At 31.0% G+C, this 21206-nt stretch overlaps 2 protein-coding genes and 1 long non-coding RNA gene across 5 annotated transcripts; 2 read left to right on the top strand and 1 right to left on the bottom strand.

The window, feature by feature from the left end:
- Window positions 1-1113: 1113 nt before the first annotated feature.
- Window positions 1114-17404, top strand: LOC411099 (protein yippee-like 1). 2 transcript variants are annotated; one of them, XM_006567821.3, is made up of 6 exons: window positions 1114-1313; window positions 11851-12165; window positions 14113-14608; window positions 14786-14829; window positions 15021-15129; window positions 15232-17404. In XM_006567821.3, exons 3-6 carry the CDS (start codon window positions 14507-14509, stop codon window positions 15319-15321), a joined length of 345 nt encoding a protein of 114 aa, XP_006567884.1. In that variant the 5' UTR covers window positions 1114-1313; window positions 11851-12165; window positions 14113-14506; the 3' UTR covers window positions 15322-17404. The 2 variants fall into 2 exon arrangements, with proteins under 2 accessions (XP_006567884.1, XP_006567883.1); XM_006567820.3 differs by lacking the exon at window positions 11851-12165.
- On the bottom strand, window positions 4241-10679 carry LOC113218778. The gene is made up of 2 exons (XR_003304692.1): window positions 9004-10679; window positions 4241-5926 (listed from the first exon to the last, which is right to left on the bottom strand). It is a non-coding gene; the product is annotated as an uncharacterized LOC113218778 (long non-coding RNA).
- Window positions 17405-18827: 1423 nt separating the features above from the next.
- Window positions 18828-20953, top strand: LOC100577941. 2 transcript variants are annotated; one of them, XM_006567817.3, is made up of 5 exons: window positions 18828-19092; window positions 19509-19855; window positions 19919-20190; window positions 20272-20503; window positions 20573-20952. In XM_006567817.3, the coding sequence occupies exons 1-5, from the start codon at window positions 19067-19069 to the stop codon at window positions 20743-20745; spliced, it is 1050 nt and encodes a 349-aa protein (XP_006567880.1). In that variant the 5' UTR covers window positions 18828-19066; the 3' UTR covers window positions 20746-20952. The 2 variants fall into 2 exon arrangements, with proteins under 2 accessions (XP_006567880.1, XP_006567881.1); XM_006567818.3 differs by lacking the exon at window positions 18828-19092 and adding an exon at window positions 19096-19120 and having other exon boundaries at window positions 20573-20953.
- Window positions 20954-21206: the final 253 nt, after the last annotated feature.

Here is a 21206-nt window from a genome sequence, read left to right as displayed (position 1 = left end):
ATCAAGAAAGAGGGAGAGGGTGGCAGACATAGCGCATTTATGGAGCATTTAAAATTGTAGGTCTGCCCAAGAAAAATGAATGGTGTCTTTAAACGTACTTTTTACGTTATTGTAATCGCGCAATTTGTTTAACAAATTCTAGAGAATTAAGAGCGTAAGAGCATTATGAAAATTTATATTCCATTAAATGGATAATTATTATCTTTACGAATTCAGAAGATTCGAATAAAGTTCGAATCGTTAAAATCGTTTTGTTTTTTATACGATTGACGTTCAATTTCTTAAACTTCCGTACTTTCTTATGTTCTTGACTTCGACTTTTTTACTTTATAAAACCAAAATATGTGAAATCCATTCACATATTCTTACAAAATCATCCAGCAGAGTAAACTTTTGTAATAGTTTCGTCAGAGATATGTAATAGTTAATAGAATTGCGCAAAGAAATGAAAGAAGTAATAAAGGTAGCTTTCCTACATAGTTTTAACATACATATATATTTTTTCCAGACAGATATAAACATGCAATGCGTTTTTCATGATTTTACACGAAATACGACCTAAATTAAAATTGCATTTAGATGAAAAAAAAAAAAAAAGAAGTTGTTAAACGATGAAATATTGTAAAACGAGCTTTAATGTGCCTTTTTTCGAGCTCGCGATTAAAGTACCTTTCCTTCTTCAGCATTCCTGCCTCCATATGCACATGAGACGGATTATCTCGTCCAAACAATATTTTGCCCACCGTATGAGGACATGTATATGGGCTATATAAACAACTAGTACTCCTATTTTTGAAACCACGAAAATACGAACATGTAGTACATGTATACAATTAAAATTTTCATTCGTTTCATTTGTGCAATATACAAATTTATTTCGAATTACTTTGTTGAGAAATCAAATATTTCAAATGTAACAAAATTTCATTGCTTGCATATTTCAATATCCTGAAATCTCCCGCGTTTCATACGATAATACAATAAAGAAAAGATAGCGCTTGTTATAAGCGACCTCTGGTGGTCATGTCCGGAGACGGATTTATTCAAATGGCGCATGCGCATAGGTCATCGTATATCGTCCCGCCTGCGGACGAACCGAAATAAATCGAACGACGCCGAGCCGATCAGCAGTACGGTGCTCGCTGGATGCGACTGTTTCGCGTTAGTGATGATCAAAACGAGTTGTCGTCGTCGTTGTTTGTGGCATTTCGCGAAGTCGAAGAAGCCGTGATCCGTGATCAAAAGCTCGAGACGGAGAAGAGGCCGAGGACACGCATCGTCTCTCGTTGCCGCGGCCACGGATGCATATGGAGGTGCGTAAACCCTTGTTTCAATGCACCCTCTTCTTATGCACGCGTTCTTTGTTTGCTTTGACAACATTATATACATTTTATTCAATTTCATTGCCATTTTTCTACGGTTTAATATGTTTCATGAAATGTGACGTATCCTGGACAATTGAAAGTGCAATGGTTGCGTTTACTAGAATTATTATTGATATATCTGTGTCGAATTGAAAAATCATTATTCGTGATATTTTTTTACTTTTACATTGCTCCAAATTAATCTTTTTAAACAAATAATTATATGTTTGAAATGCTACTTAAAAAGGTATACTCCATGCTGTTTTTATTTGATCGGTCGAAACGACGCAATACTATTTTTTCTTCCTTAAAATTATATATTTGGCGTGCAATTATTTAAATCATTAGAATAGCTAGTCTTAGACCGAAGATACATATAAATTTTACGATAGTGAACTCTTCCTTGGAAACAGACCGAAGATTAAAAGTACGTGCGCATACGGCATTGGACTTTGTGTACGCTCTCAGCTGACGGGGGCCTGTCAGCTGCCTTCCATGAGAAGATCAGGGCCGTCGCTTTGTGGCGTTCTACGCGATTTTTTCCGTTATCTTGTTTGTCTCGAATTTCATAACCAATTATTTTTATTTCAATTTTACCTGAATGGTACATTGTAATGAGGATTTTTCCACTTAGTAACAGTGCACAATCTGCCATATCGAAGAGCTCTGTCGTCACGTCCGCATATATGCGTAGGATAAGAATCTATTATTCCATTGTTAATTGATCAACGTACACTCCTACTTGTTAATTGATCTTCTTACACTCCATAAATATGTAATTATATGTCTCCAAGTCATGGGTGTACTTTTTTTTTTTTTTTTAATTAATTTTTTATTCTTTTTTTAAATTCTTTATATTATTTTTAACTTATTGTAATGTCAATGACATTTTAATATCTACATTTGAAATGATAATTTTGCTGATACTTAACCAGCAATGTCACTAAGATAATGCTCGTTGTTTTGTACACATTCGCAGCTGATTCAACCGTCGCATCATAAAAACGTTCTAAGTATTATCTTTTAGTACGCACATACCTTCTTGCGACATTTCTTCTTGCTATGTGTGAATGTGTACAGCTTCGATCGTTCTGAAAAACCTATATAATGTCCAACGTAAAACCTGTGGTAAAGGCTAAGTGGAGAATTGACGTAACGATTGCTTCTTGCCTGTGTGCTTCTTCGAGCCATCAAACTTTCATCGATTTTTGTATCTTAAATATTTAGTGAAATTTACCAACATGTGCATACAATACAAATTGACTTTTTGCTATAAAAATTGTGTCATCAAAAAGTTCTTCAAAGAAATATTTCTATTTTCTTTTTTATGTTAATCGCTATTTGACTACGGGTTGACTCGAATCGGTCAAACGCCTTTCGAATTTAATAGACTGAAAATTATTTGATATACGAACGTGTTCATAAAGTGTATATTAAAATGTAGTTCGCTTCGAAAGCATCCATGATGCATCTGTCCAGGACGCTTTACATAGAAAATTAAATATGCGCGACGAGTTACGAAGGACGATGACCCGAATTAACTAAACTCGAAGCTGCTGTATGCTGCTTGTTCCTCTCCCGGTGTTTATTTAAGTTGCAGTGGTGTAGCCTCGTGCAATTTCTAACCAGAACGAAGCAACAGTGACCGAACGAAACTACTAGAGTTATGTCGGTCGCGCAACGAAAGTTCTTTACTCGTTTTTTCGTAACTATATTATATATTGACCACATTAATTCATTATATGTGTATATGTATATTGCACGTATATCTTATTTTACTTTTCTATGAGAAAATGCATAAATTTCGATCGAATAACACAAAATACATTTATTTTAAATGCTACTGTTTTCATGAACGCGTCCGTGGACCTGTTGGACGACGCTTTTGTGTACGTTTACAGCTGATTGGGCTGTCAGCTGAGCTGCGCGCGATAGAACCGTCTCGCAGGCTGGCCAACGCATGTTCCAGAATACTCTGAGGGGGTCTTGTTTTTTTTTTTAATAATTTTTTTTTCTCTGTTATTTTTCTACAGAGATACTGCTAGTGTGATTATACCAGTCAGGGCAATGGCTTTTATAATCATTAAACTGTGTTGCTCATGGTTAAAATAAGGTAAAGGGGATTATATTCGATGCGCATAGGTATAGATATATATATATATATATACATTTACGTAAGTACTTATAAGTACTTAGAGATCTATAAATAATATTAAATTTAATTTTTTTTTTTTATTCAATATTATTTTTATCCATATTTGAGTATTAGTATTTGTATGCAACATTGATTTATTACTTATATTCTAACATGTCTATCAAAATTATTATTTTCTTGCAAAAACAATAATTGTATTTAATCGTTTTGATATAAAAAATTATTGCAATATAAGAAAATATTAGAAATGACCTTTAATTCTACGAATTTATTACTATTAGTCATAATGATTAGTGAAACGTGACAAACAACGAAGATATTCATTCATGATTCGATAGTTATGCGTTGCAAGTAAACTTCCGTTAGAAACGTGCTTTATTACCGTACCATAACTTAACGTATTATTTTCTTCGCGCGCACTTGATTAAACTCGGCTCTCAATAGTGGTGGGGCTTGCGATCAAAAACCTCGCTATCATTTATCACTCTGTCGCTGGTTCGTTGTACGTGCGTGACCTACGCAATTCAACTTTGCTTTTTCTTGAATTCTTTTTTAGACATATTTTTCGTAATAACGATTACACAATATGAAAATGATTCAAAAAAAAAAGGCATATTTTTAACTGTACGTTATAAAATATACCGAACGTATCAATACATTTTAAAAAGAAATAATAACTTTTTGTTTCCTTATCTAATAAATATTTCTTGATATTTTTTTCTTTTTTTTTTTTTTTTTAAAATCGATCAGAATAGATTAAATCACGTTACTGTTTTTTTTTTCTGCTGATTTCACGCAACGATCCCATGTGATGCTTCGCTATAGATTGGATTATATTCTTTATCTAGAACATATATCCCAGGCTATTCGAAGTTTTTGTCATGCGCCATTGATTTGCTTGTCCAATAATCATTGCGCGGAATAAGAATAAATAAATATAAAGTTCGTTCACTGATCCATAATAATTAATCAAAATAATTAAATGTTTCAAATCGAATGTGTTCATTATAATAGATGGACATTTACATTTTATTACATTTACATACAACAAATGAATACAACAATTGAAATGCATCATTTTTATATCAATAAATCGAGTTCAAACTTTATAATTATTTCAATTTTTAATATATATATATATATTTTATATTTATTATCCATAATTATAACAAGAATGAAAAAAAAAATATTTTCAATCTGTGCATCGCTCTCGCTTTGCGCATCATCAAGCGAATGTTTTTGTTTGATTTCACTTGCAGTTGACGAACCAATAATCGAAGCCGTACATATACGTAAATATACTGCGAATAGGCAACACATATGTATGTTTCTATATGTTTATTCGAGCTTGGAATACATACATACATGCACGCAAGGAAAAAAAGCTGTAGATGGAATAAGGATGGAAGAAAGCACCAAACGAACTTTAATGAGAAAAAAAGCTATTGACTTTGATTGACTTGATTATCGATTTGATAACTTTTTTTTTTTTTTTTGTAATATATTTCAAATAAAACGCAAGAATTCAAGATTTACATTAGATTTCCCACTATTACAATATTCTATTACCAGTTTTCATCAAATATAATGAAAATCTTCGCAGCAAAAAAAAAAAACTAACTTATTATCATTATTGTTATTCAGAGATTTACTTAAAAGTATGATTCACTCGTTCTTATATATTCAACGCATATATTCAACGTTATCTACTAGTATACATTACGCAATTCATAGTATTTACAAATTCGAATGTTTTCTTCTTTTTGTTATCAATTAAGAAGATTTAGATTTCTTCGCTTGAATATTTCATACATATATATATATATAAACATTTATTGATTAAATTTTCATAAGATTTAGTATACAAACAAGAAAAGTTTTTTTTTTATTTTTAAAAAATGAATTTGTGATCTATATTATCTGACATAATTCAGAAAAATATTCTTTGCAACTTGTTCCTCCTTATCGGTGGTTCGTTTCTTTCTGCAAATTTCTTATGCATGGAACCGTTATATTGTATATAATTACTCCCGTTGCGTGTGCATGCTATCTTGCCTGTGATTCAACAATCTTGGCTCTTTTAGACATCCGCGCGAATTATTTATAAAACGACTATGCACCTTACTGCACGGAGAAGTTATCTGCATGCTAAGCAAGAACACTCCGTTGCTTGTCGCCCAGTCCCGCCGCCACCGAGTGTAATGTAAAACTTGTTGCGAAGAAAACGTGCGACGTCTTTAGAGTCATTGTTCTCTCTCTCTCTTGTTGGGGGGAAATACACGGACGTACACATACGCGATACACCGGGCAATCGCGTGCATGCCGCTTCTCCCGTGTGGAGACTTGTGCTTGAGATTTCTCAGCTATCCGCGTGGATAGAATACCTTCCATTATATTTTTTTGATTCCTGCAATTTTACGTTTAATCGTAACATTGGTTTGGCAATGTTCTCTTTTTTGGTTCGTGAAGACGAAAAAACAAATTTATAGCTACTTTTTTGTGAAAATAAATGCTCGACTGATATCTAGATCAGTATTATCTTTTCTACTTTACATCAATTTGCAACGTTGATTATTTTCGTTATCAAAATAGAATAGAATTTGCGTTTTACCGTTCCTTCAATGTGCAATACGTAATATATCAGAAGTAATTCAAATTAGTTTAAATTATAATAAAATATAATAATAAAGATTATGAATATTATGAACAATTTATAAAATCACTTTTTTCTTTTTTTATGAAAAAGTTCATTGCTTGTAACATACGGATCCTTATTCGTCGAGAAGTTTGCGTGACTTATTGAAGCCATATCTCCCCATGCATTCAATGGAAAACAAAACAAAAAAAAAAAAAAGAAAAAAATATCGTTGTAACCCGACGATCCAAAGGAGGTTGCATTGCTTTTTTACAAACTATTTATATCATTATCAAAATAAAATTGAAATACTGAATTATATTATAAATAATATAATACAATCAATTTTTGCAATCATATATTATTTATTTATTGTTAATTTATGCTATGAATTCTATTTATTGTTTACATTATCATATCGAAGATATTTCGATTGTCACGTAAAATATTATATTATAGAAGAAGATAAGTCAAGATAAAAGTAGAAACGACGCAACACTTTCTTTATCAAATGCTTGTTTATATTACATTTGATACATCAAGTGTGTATATTTGTTGTTTACATTGAAGTGAAGCATCTTTTTTGATACAACAACCACGATCTCACGATCGTTTGTAATATGATTACTTAAAGGACAATATACGTACATACAATTTTCTTTTGTTTCTATTTATTTAATAAATATATTTTTATTATCGTTCATGTTATTTATACATTTAATCTTGTTGCATCATAGGTGATATTGTGCATCTTCTATTTGCGAGATATGATTTATATTCATATTTATATATATGAATATAATAATGCATATAATAAATGAATTGATTTGTCTTATAAACATTCGATCTTTTTGCGTCTTTTATCTTGTATGCAATTTTTATTCTAAATTGTTTATTTGCTGGCATATCTTTCAATTTTTTATTAATGTTGACATAAATTTTAATTTTAATAATTTTAAATAAGATATAATTTAGATATAATTAGTATAAAAATATATTTCAACGTTATAATTTCGATATTTATTTAATTCTATAAATATATTTATTTTTTGCGCGAATTCGACATTCAATATTCAAATATTTTTTGTTATATAAATATAAGCTACAATATTGATTATATTTTCTTTTAGCGATACAAAAAAAAAATTTACAATTTCAAAATCAATTTACAAATATTATGAGACATAGTCACGTTGTGATTATGCACAATATATATATATATATATAAACATACAATGCAAAACATAAATATCATATGTAAGTCCAGTTGATAAATGTTTATCAAATCGTTGCAATTCTCTATTGTTTTTTCTTTTTGTTTCTTTTTCTTTCATCTGTTATCATAAAAGACGTCGATCTACGCCCCTGCATATAATGCAAGTTAAGGCCGTATCACCGTGTACCGCCTTGCATGTGATATGCAATAGAAAACATTTTGTCAATACACGCGATGACGCGTGGAGTCGTGACTGTATTGCATGACCCACGATGCGTGTTCTGTCGATCGTGGGTCAAACACGTGAATACCTTCTCGCGAGCACAACTGTTTACTGATCATCTATTTAACCCTTTTCCGTATAGGGTTAGTCGTTGAAAAGAGTTATCGATTATCGCGTGTGCAGTATTATCGAACTGCACAACACAACGCGCCCTTCTTTATTTTACATCATTGAGATTATAGATGTCTCCCTTGTCGCGCTGGTCGATCATAATCTTATTCTTATTAGTACCATAACGGTCAAATAGTTATTAAAAAATCTAAATCAGATTATTACCAATAAAAACGAAATGAAAATATCAAATCTACGAATTAATTTAACTTTTATATTATACAGTTAATAATAAATAACTTCATAAAATTTATAATCACGTGTGTATTATGGAAGAATTTAAAAATATATATATGTATGATTTGAAATATTATAAAGTTAAAAATAATGTTTATATTATCATAAAAGCAGATACATATGTATATGTATTTATTTGAAGCCGATGATTACGTTTCTTTCTATGTATATTATATAATTTGTCACTTCATGTCGGAATTCATATATAGCGCTACTTAAAGATATATTTTTTAAATGTATATAGAGTGTATACGTGGTTTGATCACGAACCGTTTTCTTTTACATGTGAATTATTGATCGAATGCAGATCCTCGATTATGTTGCGGATATACTGTATCGATGTAGCGATGGTTTTTGTCAAGAGAAGGCTCGTTTCGTGATTTTACGTCATATAAAAACATTAGATTTTGATCATTTTCGATCTATGCAATTGAACGATATCGGAATACGTGCAACATCGCACGCAATATAGTTCGCCGTGTTATAAAAAGAACGATTGTTTTTTCCTGCAATATTTAAACATACTTGAAATTAATACAAATACTGCAAAATTAAAATTCGTACGTTTGATCTCTAGCGGAAATTAAATTTTATTTATTAGCACTTTTTAAGCTACTTATATCAGTTTTGTTACAAAACTAACCTCACTTTGTTACGTCGAGTTAAGTAAAAGGTTAAGGTGAAATCTACAATTCTTATTCCATGGTGTAGAACTCGTATATACAGGAAAGTTAAAAGAAGTATCAAAATTTTTCAAACAAATAAATCGGTTTATTGAAAAATTTCGATGGTTGATCAAGCATGAAATCGATCGATTTCTGGTTAAACGGTTATAGCCGTGCAAACATAGAATTCGAGTTTTTTTTTTTTTTTTATTTTTCGAAACAGGTGCTATATGATTCTGCGCGAGCTTCGATAGTTTCAGCTTAATTTGCTCGATAGTGATTTCGCTGTAATAGCATCTCGGATAATCGCGCTCATCACGTGCTTGTATTGGATTACCTCGATGATGGTATGCGTTGGCTTCGTTGAATGAAGTTCACTCGAAGATGGCCGCAACTCCTTATTGAATAGAATCAAGAGAACAATAAATAAATCGAATGTGAACGATTTTACGCGGAGATACCGGGATGAAATTAGAATCGGCAAGAATTTTTGTACCATTGGCCGTCAGCCATGTACTCCGCGTGCTTTTATTACGACAATCGTCACATTTCTACTAGATTGGAACCATTTCGTGCGTGTTGTGTATACGTAGATGCGTGTGTGCGCGCGATCATTAACATAAGTGTTATTTAACGACGCTTCATGAATCTTTACGATCGTTTCAATTTACGATTCTGACAGGCTAGTTCATTCGGTACCATTTTGAATGGTGGTCAATATAAATTGAACATTAACGAAAGAGTTACCAAACGATCAGTTTCAACTGATAATTTCAATTAATTAAGATAAACGAAGATTGTATTATTATTATTATTATTATTGGCATTCAATCGATCGATTTTGTAATTCGCTTTGTTGTAAAAATCTAAAGATAGATAATTGATTAATATTTAATTACCTCGTCGTATCAAAAAGTAGATATTTCCGACGAGGATATTTTGCTTTTTTATTTTAAGTACGTGATCGCTTCAACGTTCGAGAGGTTTAATGTCACCGATCGAGTTATGATTAAGTTAAAAATGGACAGGTTGGTCGCGCAAACGTGAAATTATCGATGGGAAGAAGAACACGAACCTTAACAAAATTTCTCCTGTAACCTCGTTACCTTCCGCACCGAATAAATTTCCCATGGGAAAATTATGCGATAAACGTGATATTCAGAGCTCTATTCATTGAATGTCGTTGATTCTGATCTGTTATTCCTTTATTTACATCGAATTGAAAGTTTGAGAAGAACTTTTATTCGGTTAATTAATATAATAATTAGCTCGTCAGATTTATATTTAATCGGACGAAAACACGAAATTGAGATTATTTAGAGAGAATTTTCATATTTTTAGAAAAAAATTGATAAGATATTCAATGACTTCGCGTCACATAATGATATCAATTAATTATCTATTATATTTTCCAAAAGGACTAATTTAACAATTAACCCTGTCATTTTAACCTTTACAATATTACTTACGTCAAATTTTTCATAAACAAGATATTAAACGATTCCTTTGTTTCATCTAATGACTACTGAATGTTTCGAAATTTTAATATCAATGTTTTTTTTTTTTTTTTTTCAATTCAGTATCAAAAGTATACGATCGATTATCTTATCATTCTGCCGAATAACACGCTTCGAAAGAGATCGAGAATGTTAATAAACGGTTCCACGGTTCATCTTTATACAATTTCTTTTCCTTTTATCTTTGGTATGAAAATAAGATTAGTACCTATTTTTAAAAATAAGTTTTACCGTTAATAAACACATCGCGTGAGATAATGGCAACAACGATATTCGCACAATTGAAAACGCGTATGAAAATTTCACACGCAAGTAGCTCTCTTCGCTACTGCATATGAATTTTTGAAAGTAGACCGTATATATGGGAAGAATGAGCTATGAGCGACATCTGTTACTACACGTGTATTCCCACTTTGTACGCTTTGTCTGGAACAGGTATATCATACACACATAGCGCGTCATACCACCAACGCCTGGTGAAGAAACAAAGCATCTATTGCAGGTAGAAACGGGCTTTCACTGGATTCTTCGTGTCTTATTCATGGCGAGGTGGGCGCGCGCGCTGTCTGCTGCACTGGCATGGGGAAAAAAAGGATGACAAGAAAATCGGAAATTCCGAGGATGCGTCGGCGACGGGTAGCAATGACCTTGGGTCGTGTATTGACTCGAATGTTCCGTCTCTTTGTCCCTAACAATTCGTCGGGAAACTTCTTTCTTGCGGTCTTTCTGCGGGATTCATAGTCCGCGGCCATCGAACCGCGCGCCACCATTATTCTATACAGATGTTCTGTATGGTCGTTGTATTCAAGGATGCTCGAATAAGCATGAGAAATTTTTTAATTTTTTACCCGAGAAACATCTTGAAGATCATATCTTAGAGAATTTTATTAATTTTTCATTTCGAACGTTCAATCTATATAAATTAATACAACAATTCAATTCGAGTTATTGTAATAATAATTATTACATACGTATGTATGTTTTTTTGTATGCATTTAATATTCTTTACATTTCGTACAATTATCGTGTTGTTCACTTACAAAGAAGCTTTGCTCATTTAAATATGAAACTACGTTTTAAATTTATGATGGATAATTATGATGCAAAAATTCTCAGATTTTATCATTTTCCTTGTGCTGTTCCTAGTGCATGTTATTAGTATATACTTTTTAAATCTCTCAAAGTTCATGAATTTTCTAATTTAATTTAAATGTGGAAAAAATATGTGGAACAAATATTTCGGTATATATCTTGGAAGATAAATAAATTTTTAATTAAACGCCAATTCGTTGGCGTTTTAAGTAGAATATACGTGTATCGATAAATAAATAAATTAATAAATTTTACACATTTATGGATGAAAATAATATACATGTATGGATTTTTTTATCTAGAGCAATTATATATCAGGTTTAATTAATTTAAACCAATTATTTGCTCGATACATTAAAATTAATCAATGATCAAAAGCAGTTTCTTGTATCAGTTTATTTTTTACACAGTATATTAGATTATTTTATTTTCAAGATTGATCAAGAAGGATATTTTTTTCAAATATAAACGAATAAACGAATAGGTTAAAAATTGCAGAAAATAAAATCTACGAAATTTTAAGGAACAATTCATTTTTAATTACGTCGCATTCTTTTCCTTTTTATGGTCTTTAGAGTTACTCTCATGCGTCAGAAATAATACAGCAGGAAGCGTGTCCACCAGTTGTGTCACACAGACTGCTAATTCTGCGCGCTACCATAAACCTGAAAAGTGAAGTAGTACCGTTATTGCAAGGCCACGACGAATCATTGTTTCGATTGACTCAAGCTGGAAAAAAAAAAGAGAGCAAGTGGAACGGAAAGAAAGAGAGAGAGAGAGAGAGGGGGAACGTAAACGAAGAAGAAAAGGACGCGACGAAGAAGGATTGAGGAAGAAAAAAAAAGGATTAAAACCGCAGAAGTCGTCTGGTGTCTAAATTCAAATAAGAGGTTATCATTCTTTCATTCTTATAAAGCAGAAACATCTTATTCAGGTGTATCAAAACAAAATTTCTTATTTTTGTTTCTACATACGCCATTACATGTGTGTGTGTGTGTGTTTTTTTTTGCAATACAAATTATGGAAACGAGATGATTACAATTATGCATTCTTCATTCATATTAATGAACGACGATAAATTTTATTTTGAGACTTTTGAATTGAATTTTAATGTTGTTGATACTATTTCTTTTTTTTTTTTTCTTTTCATGTATATTTTTCATTATTATTTTTGGATAATGAGCATTGAAGAAGAATAAAAATTATCTCGCTTCAAGTACTTTTTTTTTTTCTCTTTAGAAAAAGGAAGACAATAAAAAATAATAATTTTATTCAATATTTTTTTTTCTCAGTTATTTGGATATTGGTAGAAATCTTTTTCTTTCAAGATTATTTTACAAAACGATTATTACTATTGAGTATTTTAAAATGAAATGCGCTGTGCTTTTGTTGGAACATTCTTAGTGCATAGATATGGAAGAAACTTAACGAGTCTGATTGTGAGTACAGTGACCTTCAAACCGCCCAAGGTTACAAAAGGGTATAACAGGATGCAATTATGTTTTAAGAAACTATACTATACCATATATTTCTTACTACATCTTCTAACATAATATTGCTTATCAACCTTTTTTTTTTTGAAATGATCTTGATAAATTATTTTTCTACCAATATACAACTTCAACTATAATTAATGAGATCATTTTATCTGTTCCTTTCATCATTTTTCAAACTTCAACATCTAACAATCTTGAAGATTATCGACTTACGCTTTAAAAATCCCTTTTTCAACATTTAGATAATTTCAAAGAGAGATCTAAAAACAATTTTAGGGAAGAAGAAGATACAAAAACGGGTTGGAAGCGTGAACAGTTGAACAAGAAAAGACTAAGACCCGTACTTCTCCGGTCCTTATAAAGAAGTCTTTCTTTAGGTGCATCATAATAAAGACCTTGTCTCTTTTCTTTGTTTGAACACGCGCCAGCACGTGGCGTAGCCGGTCGCTCGATATGGAACGTACATCAATGCTATTGCGCTTTAAAATGTTCGAGCAGTTTCGCTCCTCCGCCGTTGCGTGTTCGTTATGCATTTCTTATTTTTATGTATACACGATATTGCACCGCATGTTATCTATTCTCTTCCTATCTTTCTTTTTCTTTCCACGTACAACGTTCATATGGAAATTTTTCCTTCCTTCTTTCTTTCTTTTTTTTTTTTATCTTTCCTTCTTGCTCTTTGTTTTCAACGCTGCTACAATCTTACTTAATAGTAAGAAGGCGCCATGGCGCATGGTGGCACATTATTTAACGAATCGTATAAATAAGTTGAAATTGATAGTCGTGGAATAATATACATGATGGTGAGTAAATATTGTGAAGCTCACAATGTAACGAGAGCACAGATTCCGAAGAATATACGCAAGAGCCAATATTTGTTTTATTTTTAATCCGTAACCAAATGTAATTTTAGTCTTTTCTACACGTGACTACGTTTGTTTACTACATTTTATTACAACTATATATATATATATATATGTATGTGTATGAGAAAAACACCAAGTTTTTCTTTCTTCTTCTAAAAAAGAGAGAGAAAATATATTTTCTTAATGTTTTTAATGTTCCCGTTTATATAATTCTCTTCTTAAGACATTATCTTAAGACAGAGATTCATGATAATCGAATTGAACGCATTGCGTTAGATTAGATCATGCGGCTATTCCTGACAAAGATATATAACACGTGTCGTCATCGTACGCGTTACAAGCGCGTATATAATTTTAAGTTGCACAATACAATAGTAGGAAGGCATTGATATTTTTTTTTTTCATATCGTCAGGGATCGATCAAGAGAGAAAAATAAGAAAAATAATAATATTAATAATAATCACGGGTTCACAGGTGTCCCCGAACCGGCGCTGTCTGAACCAGCTCAACAGCTGATCGGAGTACGAAGCGGCGGTGAACGGGGCCACTATTGCACCACCACCCCGCGATTTCGAGAAATTCGTTGTATCAATCGGGTTGTTAACGGCCAGACGTTGTTCCCACGAACGAGAGGAGGAGAAGAAGAGGACGACGACGACGACGACGAGCAGCAGGGGGGAAAAGTGGCGTTTTGACACTTGATAAAACGAGGGAAGAAAATCAACGACGACGACGACGACGAAGACGAAGACGACGAAGACGAAGACGAAGACGACGACGACGACGACGACGACGACGACGACGACGACGAAGACGAAGAAGAAGAAAACAAGGGCGAAGTTTCCTTTGCTTGCTTGGACACGCCATCATGGTCAAAACTTTTCAAGCATACCTGCCCTCGTGTCACCGCACTTACTCGTGCATTCACTGCCGTGCTCACCTCGCCAACCACGACGAACTCATCTCTAAGGTGAGCCGTGCTAGATCAGGTAACGGACAGACTTCTCGCATTCACTTCCGAGCTCGGTACACACAGCATGTATACCGTGATATGCGTATTACGTGTATGTATATATATATTGTGCACATATGTATACAGCTAACGTACAGTCTACTGTAATAAGCTTTTTCTTCCTTTTGATTGCAGTCCTTCCAGGGCAGTCAAGGTCGTGCCTATCTCTTTAATTCCGTGTAAGTATGCTAATGTGTTCACAGTCGCACAGAGGCAAGATCGAATCTATTGTGGAAAGTAGGACACGATATCTTATTTGTGAAAACTTCTCACATGTTTTTTCGCATCTCTTTTCTCACCTATATTCTTTATATTTCTATCTAAAATAATGAATTCATCGAATTCATCGTTTCACCTTTATTTATTTTAGGGTGAACGTGGGCTGTGGTCCTGCGGAAGAGCGAGTTCTCTTAACTGGCCTTCATGCTGTGGCTGATATTTATTGCGAATGTTGCAAGACCACCCTTGGGTGGAAATACGTAAGTTCAATTGTTCCAAAAATATTTAAAACATACGTATATACGTACACGCACACGGATCGATCCGGATATTTCTCTAATATCATTTTGGAAATTTTGTAGGAGCATGCGTTCGAGTCGAGTCAAAAATATAAAGAAGGAAAGTTTATAATCGAGCTTGCTCATATGATCAAGGAGAATGGATGGGAATAGATTGAGTTGGGGGTAATCTGATAAGCAAAAAAGAAAGAGAATAACCTCTATAAAAATATATATACGAGGCCCGTTCAAAACTTTTCCTGATATAAGAATAATGCCTACAATGTTGTTCTAATTGCAATGTGCGGCCCCCCTCTCCTCTGTCAAACCACCAACGAAAGTCTGTGATTTCATTTGTGATTTGTAATCTTAGTAACTTTTTATGTTTCGGACAATTCGACGCTGTTTTTCGTTCTTTCCGATCGATTCATCATACAAGCGATGACACTGGTGATCCGCGGCGTCGCGGATCGATCATACAAGGAAGTATTGTAAAGAAAAAAGAAAGAAAGAAAGAAAGAAAGAAAAAATTATTTTTCAACAAGCTAAAAAAAAAAAAAGAAAAAGAAAAAAGACGGGAAACAAGAAAGAAAGAAAAAAAAACGTATAATAGATATATATAAGGGATAAGGAAAAAAAAAAAAAGAAAAGAAAAGAGAGAGAAAAAATGATAATGATGATAATAAGCGATGGTGAATACGATGACGAAGGTGCCATGGTGGAAGTAAAAATAGAGAATCGCTCTGTTCGAACAATGGGGTGCCCCCCTAATTTTAATTCATTATCTTTCTAGACATTTTATCGTGAATGTCGCAATGATAAATATTAAAAATTAACGCGTGGGGCACCCCGATGAAAAAAATCAAGTTTTTTAATCCGTTATTGCACCGGAGCAGCGCAAGTGCCACGGACTTTGCTGGACTGACTGCCTGCCCGCCGCGTCTATCATTGGAATTTCACTGCCGATATTCCTAATATTAATTAAGATGACTGTGCCGCATAGTAGGCGACGCAGCTGGTAGTTTTTAGAATAGCTTACAAGTATAGCATACTAAAGCCTATGTTAAAATATTATAGGACCTCATGGATATAGAAAATAAGGATGGTGTGAAACGGTAATTGAGAGAATGGAAGACGGTGTGAATGTCTTACACATGTATGCTGTGTGCAAGAGAAAAAAAAAAAAAAAAAAAAAAAGTGAAGAAAGAAAAAGGTTTGGTTAATTGTATCGTGTGTACATGTTTGATTTTATGTTCACCATGCCTGCCAAACTGTCTGTTTATCTGCCAGTCGCCATTACTGTTAGTGGAGAGAGAAAAAAAAAAAAAAAAAAAAAAAAAAAAGAAGTAACGTATTCTAACATGTTCACGTTTTTTGTCGGCTCTGCAAGGTGTGGTATGACTGAATCCTTTTTGTCGTGAATAAAAAATATTATTGGACTGCGCCTTCTTATGCACGCACTATAGAATATATAATATTGAAGAAAGAAAAAAAAATGAGAAAAAAGAGTTTAAAAAGAAAACAAATTAATTGCTCATTATTTTTAATATCGATCTCATTTGTAAATATTAAATAGAGTTCAGTGACATCGCAGATCACTATTTTACTCGAAGCCCAAATGTATGATTGATTTTCGTCGGTCATTAAATGAAAAAAAATTTTATTACAATACTGATTTATCATTTTCACGCTAAACCATTATATAATGACGTAGCGATATTTTAATATAATTAATTTTTTTTTTTTTTTATTAGGACATCATATTTTTGAGACTGTTTGTGTAAATGAAATGGTGTAAACTAATTTTTAGGCGGCTTTTAATGTTACCTTCGTTATTTTTTTCTTTTCAATTTTGAAACGAAAATAAAATTGAAATTATTTATTTTAAGCATGGAGATCACAACATTTGTGACACGTATCGATAATTGAATTTTAAAATTAAAATAAAAAATATTCATTATTTTTTTTTTTTTTTTGTTTTACATCAAAACGAAGGTAGCAAAATGTGCAGGCGTGAAAAACATTTAATTTCTATTTTTTAATAACGATAAATATATCAAGAAAAATATAATTGTGAGATAAATGTACAAAAAATTGGTCATTTCTCATACTTAGATTTATTGAAAAAGTGCAAATTGAGTAATGGATATAAAAATTTGGTGGGGTAATTATTAGAATATCTAAGGAAAGTCATATTTATCATTTAAAATTGCATACATATGAAAGTGCAGTGTGAATATTTAGAAACGTAATGGATGAATGTGCCGGCCTAATTCTTCATGCTGTCTTAAAGAGTACTTTTTATATTACTGTGCCGATGCCCTTTTACCCGCACTCACTTTTCCAGAAATCTTGTTGAATTGTCCCCACCAACACTAATTCCGTAGTTTTCAGCCTCCACAACATCCACCATTTCCACCATTACACAATTTTGCTTTGTAAAACATGTTCATAATAAAAAAGAAATACAAGGTATTTAATCGAAATGGACTATCATTTTATTTTGAATGTAGAACTTTATTATTAATAAAAATTAAATAATCGTAGAATATTCTATGGTTGATTATATATCGATTATAAAAATGAGTGAAAAAATTACTTAAGTTCTTTTTCATCGAAAAGAAAAGAAAGGATAAGATAATGTATACAGACAAGATACAGAATAGATCTAATATTCGATTTTTGTTTCGGGGATTAAGACTTTCTTCTATCATTTTAATGTCATTCTCAATATTATCGATTCGATTCAAAATAAAATTGCAATATTAATTGAATTTGAAATTAAATTTGAATATAAAATTAACACATAAGAAATAGAATAAATATTCTATTATGGATATTACTAATACTATATTTAAATCTCATTGCTATCGCTGAATATTGCTTCGTGTCAAAACACTTGTGTTATATTTAGAAATCGTCGATATACATTGTAAAACTTAAAATGTAATATCTATATTTTTTACATTAAAAATTAAAACACATTGTAGTTTTGAAAGAGAAATAACGAAAATGTTTAATTGATATCCCATACCTGATTAAGACAAATACTGAGCGTAAGACAAAAATAGAATAAAAATATTGAAATCAGTACTACTTTTAGAATAATGCAAACGAAATATAGAAAGAAAAAACAGAAAAAAATGAAAAAAGAATAGAGATAAAATGAGAATCAATTGTTAATACGACTTTTTGAATGTTTTAAATGTTGGTTTTATCAAGAAATAAGTTTTTGAGATGGTGAATTTTTTTTTATATCTATCTTTTTCTTACTATTTGTTGTCTTTGGTTAGTTTATTTGCAACACTGATGGCGATTCTCATATTTTTATTCTATTTTTATCCACATTTTTCATATTTGTTTTTTTTTCAAGAAACAATTTCTATATTTGATTATTTTTATTGTCTGTTATTAATAGTAATTAGAAAATCTGAATGAATAAAATTCAACATATATAAATCATAAGAATATTTAATAAAAGAATATATTTTTAATAAAGTTGTATTTTAATATATTTTTAATAAAAGAAATTATTTTTAAAATCTAGTAATTTTATCTTTAATATTTTTAAATTTATCTTAATTAAATTAAATAATTTCTGTATTTATGTGTTTAATGAATACATTGTTTAAATGGATACATTGAACATTGATTATTTGCGCAATCGGTATTTCAGAATATGGGATACAAAATTCCATTAAATGTTGGGTCTATCCTATATCTTGTTTGTGGTGCATGTACAATAATCAAGTCGATGCGCGATGGCTGCGTAACATTGAGATTGCTCCGCGGTCTTTTGTGGTTCCTCGTTGATTTTCTTATTTTTGTTTATCTTTTAGTTGGCTTAAAAATGTTATAGATTTTCCTAAGTTCCTTTTAAATTGTAAAATATTTGTACATTGTGACTTTTATATCAAAAATGAAGAACGCAAAAATCAAAGCGAGGTAATTGATTCAATGGAATAGTTTTGAAGTAATTATACTTGTTGCTTCTGCTACTGAAAACTATTTCGATAATTATATTTATTTTTTTATAACATTATATTATATTTTCTTATTTATTAAAAAATTCATTGAAAAATTAATATTTTATTAATTTTTTGTTTTAATAATATCAAGAATAGTAAACTTTTTAACCTCGAAAAATATTGATTTTTTTTCTCACTTATTGTATACAATAAATATCTCAAATTTATTCATTCATATAGAATCAAATATGTAGCTTTCTATTTTTGTAATGTCATATATTTCGTATAATTTATTTTAATATTTTAAATAAGTTAATTATTAAATTAATTATTAAAAAAATTTTAAATATTCATTGAAAATTTTTTTATCATCATCATAATATTTATTTTCAGACAATGTATAGAGAGATTTGGAGATCAAGGAGGCTATTTTGATGTTGTTGTAAGACCTATGTTACAACAAGGACATGAAGGAGAATTATGTGGCTGGTTAAAAGAAATGAGTTTAATTAGAACTGTTTCTACTTGTCCACACCCTGAATGTAAAGGAAGGAGTTTGGCTTGGAATCAAGCAAGAATTGTAGATAAATATAGTTGGTCTTGTCCTAACTGTACAAGAAAGCAGTCTATTAGAGAAAATTCATTTTTTGTTGGAGTTAAATGTGACCTGAAAATGTGCCTTCAATTGATATTAGGATGGTGTCAAATGATACCTAGTGAACACACTGCCAATTATTTAGGTATGTTTTATATAAATTTTTAAATATTTTGAATAAAAAAGTTTATATATATTTTATTTTTAGACATAAAAAAACATGTAGTTAAGAAAGTATATGAGAGATGTGATGAAGTTTCTGAAAATTATGTAACAAGTCATCCAGAGGATTGGGTTCTAGGAGGTCAAAGTGCAATATTAATTGTGGATGAATTTCCTAATGGCTATATGACTGAAAATCCTTCTGATATAACTAGTGCTAAGAAACGCAACAATAACTCTCATACAATAGTATGTATAGCAGAAGCAAATACAATACCAACTAGAATGTGGTTTCATATGATTGAAGCATTTCCAGAGGTATTATTTTTTTTCTTTAATTTTTATATTAAAATTATTTGCAATTATATTTTTTTTCATTTTAATATTATCATTCACTAGCCACTGAAGATAGATAAATCACAATGTGATATTGATAAATGCAACATGGTTAAAGAAGCTTTAAAAGAGATTGCAAAACACAGTGCTCCTGGTAGTTATATTGTAGCAAATAATCGAGCTCGTTGTTGCAGTTTTGATTTGCTACAAGAATTAAAACAATATAAAGTAATTAGTGTAGAACAACTCCAGAAATTTGATCCACCAGGAAAAAATAAACTTCTTAATAATCTAGGTATGTATATATATTGCTTGTTATCAAATATTATATATAAAAATATTATTATTAATATTTTTTATTAAGAAACAATTTGGCAAACTGGTGTTGAGATTTGCGAAGAAATTCAAGAAACTACACATACTCTAGGACAGCGTATAATATCAAAGCATTTATGGAGGCAAAGATTTGGTACGTCTCCTTCTACAGCATTTCAATACATGCTTAATCATATCGCAGAATGTTATCGCTTTGTTTAAATTGATTTATTATTATTTTAAATAGCATATTTTTCTACACTGAAAAGCAATATCAAATGCTAGTGAATAATTTCTTTTTTTGACGATATGATTTTGTAAAATAATTTTAATACAAATTAACATACCATAACTATAATATTGATTACTAATTGAATCGATATTCTATATCATCTAAAATATACGCGTTATGTTTTGCATTAGCAATGGCCTTGCTAATATTAAAAAAAAAATATATTCATTACTTATAAATGAAATATATATATTATAAAAATTATCTTCATGAAAAGAATATTACAATCTAATGTTTCATTGAAACACGCACTTTGTGTCTTCCAAGTATGAAAATATTAATACTTTTTAAATTTGAATTTATATAATAATTGTTATTAGTTAGAATTAGAATATAATGCAAGATAAACTTGAATTTGTTAATGCACATTTAAAACATACTATTCACTTTA

This window comes from Apis mellifera, linkage group LG5, assembly GCF_003254395.2.
Source record: "Apis mellifera strain DH4 linkage group LG5, Amel_HAv3.1, whole genome shotgun sequence".
NCBI classification, from domain to species: domain Eukaryota; kingdom Metazoa; phylum Arthropoda; class Insecta; order Hymenoptera; family Apidae; genus Apis; species Apis mellifera.
Note: the sequence above shows the minus strand (reverse complement) of the source record. Positions and strands in the feature narration are given on the sequence as shown.